The sequence below is a fragment of the Lycorma delicatula genome, chromosome 4 (assembly GCF_047948215.1).
Source record: "Lycorma delicatula isolate Av1 chromosome 4, ASM4794821v1, whole genome shotgun sequence".
Taxonomy (NCBI): domain Eukaryota; kingdom Metazoa; phylum Arthropoda; class Insecta; order Hemiptera; family Fulgoridae; genus Lycorma; species Lycorma delicatula.
The window spans coordinates 18,295,146-18,307,026 of NC_134458.1; the positions used below are offsets into that span (position 1 = coordinate 18,295,146).

The 11,881-nt window shown below is 34.5% G+C and overlaps 1 protein-coding gene across 1 annotated transcript; it reads right to left on the minus strand.

Moving 5' to 3' along the window:
* Positions 1–813: 813 nt before the first annotated feature.
* Positions 814–1,878, minus strand: LOC142322571 (uncharacterized). Its single transcript, XM_075361645.1, has one exon. The coding sequence runs from the start codon at positions 1,876–1,878 to the stop codon at positions 814–816; it is 1,065 nt and encodes a 354-aa protein (XP_075217760.1).
* Between the last annotated feature and the right edge of the window lie 10,003 nt (positions 1,879–11,881).

Consider the following 11,881-nt stretch of genomic DNA (forward strand, 5'->3'; position numbering starts at 1 on the left):
GCAATGTTCGCAATAAATTCTAAGTAATCTACAGCTCTGGCCCCGACAAGAACGGCCAGATCGTCAGCATACGCCACTAATTCGGCGCCTACAGGCATTTGTAGTCTCAGTATATTGTCAAACGCTATGATCCATAATAATGGGCCAAGAACCGACCCCTGAGGAACACCGCCCAATATCTGGTGCCTGATATTTCCGTCTAGTGTTTCAACCACAGTCCACCTTTAGTCCACCTAGATAGTCTGCCATTTGTCTCTGGAGGTATGGGCTGACCTGTTTTCTGTGCAGCGCCTCCAATACTGCACCCCACCTGACTGTGCCAAAAGCGTTTTTAATGTCTAGCGTGATAAACAGAGGAATTCTCCTGGTTCGCCAGGTCCCGGCTCTAGTATCATGTGCCCAGGATACTATTTTATTAATGGCATGAACTGCCGACTTTCCCTTTCTGAAACCATATAGGTTATCATGTATTCCATTCCTGTCTTCTAATTCCTGGGATAACTTGTCGGCAATTAGCCTCTCCGCCACCTTGCCACTGTGATTAATTAAGCTAATGGGCCTGTATGCTGTCAAATTTGCATCTGTGGTTCTTTTAGGTAAAAATACGGTTCGGGAAGCCTTCCAGCAGTCAGGGAAAACTTTGTGCAAGACACCAAAATTGGCGATGTCGGTAATCTCCCAAGGAACTTTTCTCATTAGTCCCTTGAGGATAGCGGCTTGAATGCTGTCAGGTCCCAGACTTTTTATGTCTCTAAGGCGGCCTATTGCTTCTTTGACCTCTTCTTGCGTGAATCTATATCTTTCACAGTCCGGCTATTCAAATCGGCAAGCATCTCTGACCGGGAACAAATCTGTTAGTTGTGCAGTTGCATTCTCCGACGTGAGGACGGGCAGACGTCGTCCGAACCTCTTCATAACTATTTGGTAAGCCCGTCCCCAGGGATCGGAGTCCAATTCAGAGCATAATTCCCTCCATCGGTTCCTTTTTGCACGCTTGATCATGTAGTTAAGCTCTCGCCTTGCCGCCGCAAATTCATTAAGTGCGGCTTCAAAAGGAGGGCCGCCTCCTGCTCGTAATCTATATTTCTTCCTTCTCCAGTACTGTAACCTGTTGCGCTGCAGGGCAATTTCTGGTGACCACCAGTAAACTGGATGCTTTCTGTTAACCGATTGGTGGATCCTGGCCGTTTCCTCTGTAATTATATTCTGCAGGACTAATGGTGTGAGCTCATTATTATTTGCCAGTTTAGCAGCAGTCCTATTGACAACCATATTAATTTGCCATCCGTTTAATCGTGGTGGTTTAGAAGAGGCATGGGCGGGAGCGTGAGAGCTGTCCATGACCAACAGGGTGGCACGATGGTCGCTGCCTGTGTCCGATTCGAGCACACACCAGTGGAAAGTGTGTGCGTCCCATCTACTATCAATCAATGTTAAATCGAGAACCGTTCTGTGTCCTCTTGCCTCGAAGGTATACGTGCCGTCGTTAAGACAAATAAGGCCAGTAGCCATCATCATATCCGCGAAAATCCGACCTCTGTTGTTTGTGTATTGACTACCAGCTATAATGGCTTTACAGTTAAAGTCACCCATTAATATGACCCTTTTGGGTGCTTGTATTATTAAAATCGTAATTCTGTCAATATATGTCTCAAAGTCCTCCAGAAGAACATTAGGACTAATATAGCCAGCAACTAAAACAAATTCGGCGAAAGTGATGGCAAGGATACCCTCCTCACGATGATACAGTTGCCACGGGCATCTATTACTGTAGCTCGTAACTGCTACATCCCCGGCAGTGTCGGTGGTCCAAACGTGGCGAGCAGCTTCAATTCTATTAGGGTCAGTTATAACCAATAAATCGACATCGATTTCCATGGCCGTCGCTCCCACTAAGTCAAGGGAGAGACGACTCCTGTTGGTGTTTGCCATCAGTAACTTAGGCATCGCCTCTGGAGCCGCACTTCATGCCTCCGGTGCGGTGTGTTTCGCTGCCACAGTCTAAGCACTTCATGCCTTCTCTGCAGTCCGTAATTACGTGCCCTTTCTCCCCGCAATTAAAACAGAGGGCAGACCTGTCGGGACCTTTGCAATCTATACTCCTATGCCCAGATGTCCAGCATCTCTGGCACTTGTCATTTTCTGTGCGGATATAAGCACGACAGTGTACCCAGCCTATTTTTATTCTGCTGGCGATCAGTTTAGTGGCAGTTCTATAGTTAGTAATTACAGTGGCATTGCGGGTGTCACCGTAAGCATGTCTGATAGATGTAACTCGGAAGGATTCAGAGGAGCCAGCTACCGCAGCAATAGCATCGTTAATCTCTCTTTCCGTAGTGTCGGCATCCAGGTCTTTTATATGAACGACTGCTCGCCGATCCCCTCTTGTCCTCAAATCCACTTGTAACTCGGCGGCTCTGTCTCGAAGGATGGTAGTGAACTGTGCAGCATTATCTTCACCCTTGATTCTGACTTCCAGCTCATCATTTCTGCCTTTCCTAAGGGACAATACTTCCCCGGCTTCATCCTTAGTTACTTTGTTTTTAACAGTTTTAAGTAAATCAGCGAAGGATTTTCCTTGTGCCTTCACCACCACTATTTTGCTACCCTCAACAGGAGGAGTGGCACGTCGTCTGGAGGTCGATCTGGTTCTTGTCCGGGTTGTATCGAGCCTCCCAGGGACAACTAGGGAGACCATTGAGGCGTTATTCCTGTTCATGTATATTAGAATCTTTTTAATAATACTACCATGGGGACCGCTAGGTAAAACATATGTAGCATCTTTTGTCTTATCCAGCACTCCCCTTATCGCCTTTAATAAGCATCTGGCCGTCTGTTTTTCATCTAGAGTCGAGTCGTAGAATATGGTATATTTGTTATTTTGTATTTCATTCTCTTCTTGGTCTGTGATCATGGTAGTGACATCATGAGCTATCGTACCAGGTTTGATTTGTTCATTCGTGGCTCTTCTAGATTTTGGGATATCCACGAACTGGCAAGTATCCCCATGACAATCTGTGAGGAAAACAGCCTTAAATTTCCCCATAGCACGTGAGGACCATCTTTGCGGGAGTCTCTCGATTAGTTCTTCATCGTTAAGTTCAGTGTCTAAAATGTCTGCCTGTTCCATCAAAAACATCTCGGTTTGAGTAGCCTGTGTCACCACATTTAGTGGTGGTGACATCTCAGATAGGGCCTTCAGACCCATATAAATTTTCTTAAGTTCGAGCTCGTGCTCGCCGATGTATTTGGTAAGTCCAGGGCCCATGTGCTGCTTTAGATCCATCATCACAAGACCAAGTTGGTATATGATGCTACCTAGACTATTAGGATTGGACTCTTCCTCCTCGGAGGAGCCCTGCCTGAAACGCTTCTTGCCTTTTGAGTCGGCCACCTTTTTAACATTCGCGGATTTGGAAGTTCCAGCTCTTTGTCCAGTCATATCTTCTGTTGGGAGTGACCCACTACGTCTCATTGTCCACGGTTGTACTCCTTGGACAATTCCGCGTCCAACGAGTACCCACACGCCAAAATAGGGGGCCCCAAAATTTGTTTTTTGGGGGGGTTGGAGGGGGTCGGTAAAATGTATGTGTTGAAAAATGAGGTCCAAAAATTTCCAAAAAATTTTTTTTGGGGGGTCAGGAGGTAGGAAAATTTGTGAATCAAATTTGGGTCGAAGAATTTCAGTTCTGGGATCTATGAATCAGAAGATATGTGAAAAAACTATTTCCCCTATATAACGCTCGCTAGGACTTAGACTAAATTCATACGAATTAGTAAACTTGAATGGAAAATTATCTAACTGGTTGTTTACCAGTTAAAAATATGCATGTATTGTCCAGTTCGTTTAACTTAGAAAAATTTCAATAAAATTGTCTATAATATAACCTCAAATTTGGTTATTAGCTTCGTAAAAGAGAAAGTACTCACGATAAATATATGTAAATATCTTCTATTATGTCTTCATTCACAAAATAACACACTGTATCACTAAAACATAACTTAGTGTCCCCAAAAATAAGCCAAAAAAGATGCCTTATAGTCACTTAACCCAAAAACATAAAAAACTCTTAATAACAAGGTAAATCCGCATCCAAATCTCTTAAAAATTTACAAGTATGTCCGTTATCCAAAGCACTTAGATTCCCAAAAGTCCAAATCAATAAAAACGCCTAAAAACCAATCGAAAACACAATAAAACGCGGAGCTCAAATAGGCACGTCTTAACAGACTGAGTATCCTCACTCGACTTAAAGAAGAACCAAATATTAGAAATGTACAAGCTCACGCTAGGGAATCGAGCTCTCAGCGTTCCGAACGCCTTCGGAATCAGAGAGAAAGACAACAGACGTCAACGGCTAGAGTTCGCAATCGAGTTTTAGCTCACAGTAACAGATCGGCTTTCAGATACGATCCACAGATTGATTATGCTCAACAGTCTTCCGTCCAAATCGGAGCCATGAATAAGATCTGCTCTAAATGTTCTGCCAAAAAATGGGTCGATGAACCTAATGGTTTGTGCTGTGCTTCTGGAAAAGTCAGTCTCCCCAATATTCAGGAGCCTCCACAACCAATAAAAAGTCTTTTGACAAATAAGCATCCACTATCTAGACATTTTTTAACCAACATACGTAGGTACAATAGCCTATTTCAAATGACTTCGTTTGGCGCGAAAGAAATTAGAGAACAAAATTTTATGCCCGCTTTTAAAATAGAGGGCCAAGTTTATCATCTTATAAGTAGTCTTTTACCACCATCAGGCCAAAATCCGCAATTCTTGCAGATTTATTTCATTTCAGACGCAGATCAGAAATAATACATAAAACAAAAAAAAAAAAAAAAAAATACGAAATATACTGAGAGAATGAAAATAGATGTAAGTATATAATAGTAGCCATAGGTAAGCACAAAAAAATTACAAATATAACAAAAATATTTGTACTGTAGATACGCGCATAACTCTGAACGACTGCAACAAATATCTTATTTTTTTAAATGGGTACACCAACCGTGCGTAGCCGGGCTAGGCAGCTATATTCAATAAATTAAGTGATTCCGACGCGGACGAAGTCGCGGGTTTCAGCTATGTATCATATAGTCGTTAATTTTTGCGAATCAATTTTCACAATGAAGTACTATTTGTAACGATTGAATAAATCCCACGCGGACGAAGTCCGCGTGGGATTTATTCATTTTTTTTTATGTGATCTTTAAATGACATTTAAAATGTTGAGTAGTCTATGGATAATATTTGTAAAAGTACATATTATTTGAGATTGGCTGATTTAAGACATTGTGGAATGTATCATTGTGGGACTATCATTGTTGATAGTATTGCTGTATATTAAAAATGTTTGTTTTCTATGTTGGCAAGATTAAAAGAACTTGTTTATTATGCAAAGTTTAAACTTCTGCTGTTTAGATCTTATCAAACAATTAGTTGGTACCATATCCATAACAATTACCAAGATGGTTGCTGCCTCTTTCAGGAATCATTTCATAGTCTGTCATCTCCCAGGTACGGACTTTTGTGACAGCATCTAGAATACAGTTATCTGCTTCTGAAAGGCATGCAACCCTCTTGCCAACAAATATCATGATTCCATGAAGGAACTATAGCACTCTGTTATTAAACATGGGTTTGACCATCCGCATTTAATCTTTACCTCATATCCTTCAATTCTAAGGAAGCTGTCCTCTGAAATTCCAGCTGAAACCAGTGTTCCCTTACCATCTGAAATGATTCAGAGAGTGACAGCTTAGAAATTGAAGGATGTAAAGAAAAAATAAAATGTTCAACACATAGATTGCTGATGTTAAGCAATGCTGTATGCAGTTTCACTTCATGCTGTTGGCATTTATTGTTACTGTTGGCTAATCACCACAAAAATGAGTCCCAAGTAAAATTTAAAAAAATAAATAATTAAGTAAAAAATGAAGATTTGGTATTTTTCAACTTTAAAAAAAAATAATAATAAAGATTATTGACTAGCAAAATGAACATTTCAAAATTATTTTAAATGTTTGAACAGCGAACTTTTAAAATAATGGAATTCTTTCTTTCAAAGGACCTTTTATCAGCACTTTCACTGTAATTACCACTAGTATTGGTTATTAATGGAGCCCTTCTTAAAAAAGTTAAAAAACCTCAAATATGTAAGTGAATAAAATCATCATAGAAACAGAACACTTAGGAAGACTTTAACTACAATATGCAAATTTTATTTACACATAGCAAGATCTCAACAATTAGAACAATATAGAATTTACTATATTAAAATTTGATAAAAACAACATATTAAACTAAGAAACAATGTAGAATATATTGTTCAGTTACATGCATAAGGGGATTCCTAACATTTTTGATAAGGCTCCATTAACAACACCATTACAGGTAGCTCTACTGAAGAGGGTGTTGCCACAGCTATGAAAGGTTACTGGGAAGAAAGTATTCCATAATTATGAAAGAATTAGTTTGATTATTAAGATTTGATTTTATTACAGCAAATACCTTTATATGAAAATATTTTTTCTCAATCTAAAAATAAATAAACTAAACTGTGGATTTGGATAAAATTTAGTATTATTTTATTTCAAGTTTAGCTTTTAATTCATTCTTTCTTATTTTAATTATTAAAACAATAATCAAATTTTGTTTGTCAAGACTAATTGCTACTGCATAAAATTTTGATATGTTTTGAAAAATGCCCAAGATAACTAATTACCATATTTCAGATACTGCTGCAAATTATGAACATAGTTATTGTGGTATTACATCTAATTTGTCATAAAGCAGTGATGGTTTTGCAAGTCTTCCTGATGACAGTGAATGAGCTTCCAATAATAACTGATATTATGATTATTATTCTGGAAATATATCTGATATGATTCTCAAAATTTCCCAACACAATGTATTGAAAATACCTTACTGAACGTGCCTGTTGACGACATGCCAGCTGAATTTAGGGGAAGTTGGGTTTTCAGAGTACATTTTACTTCAATACTAATAAAAATTTGTATAAATTACTCGTATTCCATTTATTTTTTTGTTAACTAAAAGTTTAATCAAACAAACCTGAGAAAGCATACTTAATAAAGAAAATACTTAATTGTGGTTTATTATCTAAAGAAATTGTAATATGAACTTTGAAAGCTGTCATGTTACAAGAAAAAAATTAATAAAATTAATGTTGTACTTATACTACGATTCAATATTTTATTTAAAGACTTTCTTTTGTTACTTTCAAAACAGAATGTTAATAAAAATATAAATATATATGCTTACACAGTACAATTTCTCATATTGATAAATGTTCCAGAGAATTTTATTGACATTTTACATTCACATGACAGTTGTAATTCAATATTTTAATTTTTGAAATGTAATTACAAGGTTACAGAAGTTTAATCAAACTAAAATTAAGTAAAAACCATAATAAAAGAAATTCCTTTGCAGCACTTGGTTCAAAATAGCACTATTAATTTAATGAAAATTTAAGCTGCACATATAAATTGCTTTTTTATAAGTGCGTTAAAACAAAATCAACAAATGGGCATGCATTAACAGCAAGAAAATATTGTTACAATGCAACTACAGGTTATGTCTAAACTGAAGTTATCAAAATAACCACTAAAAATCTGAAAATGTAACTAAATAATAAAAAAAACCCATAAACCCATAGAACCCATAAGTTCCTAGGATGTTTGGTGCAGAAACTACTTCTGACTAAATAAATAGAACCCATAGATAGATGCCAGATTCAGATGAATTTTTGCTGGTTAGTGTAGAACCTAAATATACTCAAGAAATTTGAAACTAAAGTATCATTTAAGTTGTCTGTTCATATGGAAAGGAAGGATTTAAACTCTGCAATATCCTAATACATCAAATTATTAGTTTATTTTGAGAATTATAGATGTAAGTAGTCATTTTATCTCAGTAAAGAATGTTCTCTATTAGAAAATGTATACATAGAAAAATATGTGTATCTAATCTATAGATGTAGTATTTATTCCTAATAAAAGGAATAAATACTACATATATTTACACCATTTATAATTTACACCAGAATATACATTTGAATAAACAAATGTATATTCTGGTGTAAATTCTATAAACCATAATGAATAAGGATTTTATCATAAATGCTATTTTTAATGATTTAACTTAAACTTTTTGTTTTTATATAAAATAAAAAAAAATCCCTTTCGGCACATCAGAAGGCAGAGGTGGATTTCACCAATGCTAAGTAGGGGATAAAAAAGATTTCCACCTTAAAGTTAAGAAAAACTTCAAATTTGCTCAATACAACAATGGTTGTAAAAAAAATTTACTTAGATAAGTTTTAGGCCGTTATCCAAAGAATAGTAGGAACTTTAAACAAATTCGATATTTTACTTAATAAGAAGGTTTATAGCGAAATTTTCTTTTTTGCTTTTTGTTTTGGTCATTCCTTGCTGTAAGGTTTGGTCTTATCAAAAATTATTACAGATAGAAGTTTTAGGTAATGCTTAAAGGACTAACGACTACTTTAAATCGAGTCGATACTGTGCCTATTAAGAGAGGTATGATTTTTTGTTTACTTCAAAACCCCATTTTTTCTACTCTCTGGGCCAATGGTTAGTGATATCAAAATACTTTACTTACGTATGTTTTGATATTTTACTTAATTAGAAAGTTACAGAGATATTGTGTTTTTTCGAAAAAGTCCCCCCATGGTCTGATTTTGCCCATTAATGAACTTGATTGAGATTTTGGGTTGTTATATTTTATGTATCAATTTGAAAGTGATTGGCACCAAATTACGGCAGTTATTGTATCCACAAGAAAGTGAAATATATATATATATATCAAAGACAAAAGTATAAAAAGTTTACCACCAAGAGTACAGAATTCAATAATGCCTCTTACCTTATGCTTGTTGTATTATATAAAAGTGCTTTCGAGGGTTTCCCTCATCAGTTAATAAAACATATTCTTTTTAAAAATCGTACACTAAAATTTAAAACTTAAAATTGTAAACATATAAAAATATGTAGTCATAAAAGTTAAAAATATTAAAAATGTTTATTATATGTGGCTAGCCACACATACAGTACTGTACTAAAATATATTGAATTTTATTTAAATTATATCAATGTGCTGTTATCTAAGGCGGTTTTGATAAGAAAGTTATTATCAAATTCTGTCTCTAAATATATATATATATATATATATATATATATATATATATATTGTTCTTCCAAATTTTTGAATCTATAAGATAATCCAAAAATCTTTTGGATCTGGAAGGATGCAGCTCTTCTTCAGAGGTTTTGATTGTTGCACCATTTTTATTTGTTAGCAGCATTAATGTAAATGATATTTGTAATTTAACAACAACATGAGTTTATGTACTTTGTATTTTCAATAAAAAATACATGCTGAAATTTTATTATTATATAACTTCAGAAATAGTATTCTAGAAAACAAAAATAAAAATAAATATATTTATAAACTGAATATCTCTTATATATATATCCAGAGTGTATATGAAGAAAGTTCCCCCTATATTTTTTTTTTGTATAATTATTCATTTTGAGAATTGTGACTAATGCCATATCTTTTGAACATAAATAATATTTTTTAATCTTATTCTCCCTGTTATCTTGTTTCTGCAGTATTGGATTCAGGTTTACTTTTTTAAATAGGACTATGGTCATATGACACATTGTTTCTATGTAAAATTTAAAAAAAAATTAATAGCTAAAACTATGCATTGATGCTATCCATTTTCAGAATATTATCATTTGAAAAGCTTACTGATTTGAGGTACTTCTTTGGTCACTCTGTGACTTAAAAAAAATACAGTAGTAAAAATTTATACTCAAAAACAATTAGTCTTATAAAAATTTTATGATTCATTTTACATTCATTGATTTTTAAAACCCTTTGAACTAAACCATCTGCATTCATATTTTCCAGTAATTTAAAAATGATGAATTTAACCTTATATGAAATGTCTTAACTCTTTTACAGCATTTGACACTATTCATTATGTTAATTCCATTTGCCATGTTATTTTTACGATAAAATTCATTTATGTTTGGGTAATGATCTTGAAATCATTTTAACTGGTATAAACAATTATGCAAACAGAAGCATTTAGATTACTTATTAGAATCAATGTGCAGTTTAAATAATTTAATTATTGTAAAGAATTTTGGGAACTTCAAGTCTAAATGTAAGGTTTTTAAATACACAGATAATACTGAATTGGAAGTCTGGGTAGATTACTTCTAAAAACCTTTGAATGCAATGAGTAAAACGAGTTCAATCAAGTATACCACTCCATTTTTAGTGTATGCCTGTCTAGGTGGTGTAATAACTACAGATGAATTAAAACTACAAGTGCTAAATAAAGTTAAAAATAAGAAGGCACCTGATCTAGACATGATTTCATTAAGAGTTCTACAAGCAGGGCCAGATGAATTTCATCTATCAATTTTTAATTTTTTGAATAATATATTAGAAAGTAGATTACTGGTGAACTCATTTAAGAAATCAATAATATTTCCTTTACATAAAAAGGGTTGGTGAGAGCTTGTATGCACTTACAGAAGGAAGTCCTTTTTAGATGATGTTTCAGAGATTTTCACTGGAATATTACTTTAAAGATTAGGGGACTGGATGTCCAAACATAATATTCGGAATGAATATCAAATCAGCTTCCATTGTGGATGTTCGGCAGTAGACAACAGATTTACTCTGTATAATATTATAACATTTAATTTGCGAAAAGACAGTAGAAATGTATACATGCTTTTTTGTATACTTCCAAACTGCTTTTGATAGAGTAATCAAAGGGGCTCTCTTTTATTATGTAACTTAGAATTAAATACTAAATTTTTGAAGGTACTAATGAACTTAAAAAAATACCTCTTCATTCGTAACTGGACTAACAGAAGAATCTTTTACTGCTGCAGGTGTTAGACAGGGTTGCCTCATCTCAACTTTACATTACATTGTTTGTGAATTATATATATGAAACTACAGGGGAGGGACTACAGATAGGGAATATGAACATTAGGGTTTTTTTTTACATTTAATCTGGTTCTTTTAGCATCAGAACCTAAATCACTCCAAAATAATGGCAAGAGGTAGAACCTAGTAGCAAAAAAAAAAATGATTTTCAGTCAATATGGATTTTTAGGGGCATTAGAAAAATGGAAATTCATAAATATATTCAGGTAACCTTCTCATCTTAGTTGTCATTTTGCATATACTTCAAAGAGAGAACATTCACAGCAAAGTATGCACTGAATACCGTATGGAAAAACTTTATAGCCAAGGACAGCAATATTTTAACATCTGTGAAACATTCAGTTTTTGAGCCCATACATGAAACAATAGTTACATTTGGGGAGTTAAGCAGGGTACAGAATTAGAGAACTTTCAATTTTTTCTTTTTAAACAAATTTTATGTACTTTCCAGAAATACATAATTGTATACTGTGTTTAGAAACCGACTCTTAAGTTAATATTTTTGCAATCCTTAAGAATAATTTTTAAATATATTATGAAAGCCTTATGTTTACACTTGGGTTGTGCGTGATCACTGATTTGTTATCGCCTTAAGAAACTAATGTATGTGTACTATTAACAGCTATCTTGCTGCTAGCTTTCAAGATCATCAAAGAAGTTCTCAGAACAGGTAGTTAGTAGGAAAATTGGTCAGAATTGGGGTAAAAGTATGGTTGTGATTTGGATATTTTGAAAATCTGACAGGAAAAGTTAGATTGCTGTTGAAATCAAATAGGAATCTATGAATCACTGCACTGAATGAGTGAATAGGTCTTTTTATCATAGTATTTATACTGAATTAATTTTTTTCTGGGAGAG

Bases quoted from the DNA above. Each gene is read 5' to 3' on its own strand.
- LOC142322571 (XM_075361645.1), bottom strand. From the start codon at position 1,878: ATGGAAATCGATGTCGATTTATTGGTTATAACTGACCCTAATAGAATT.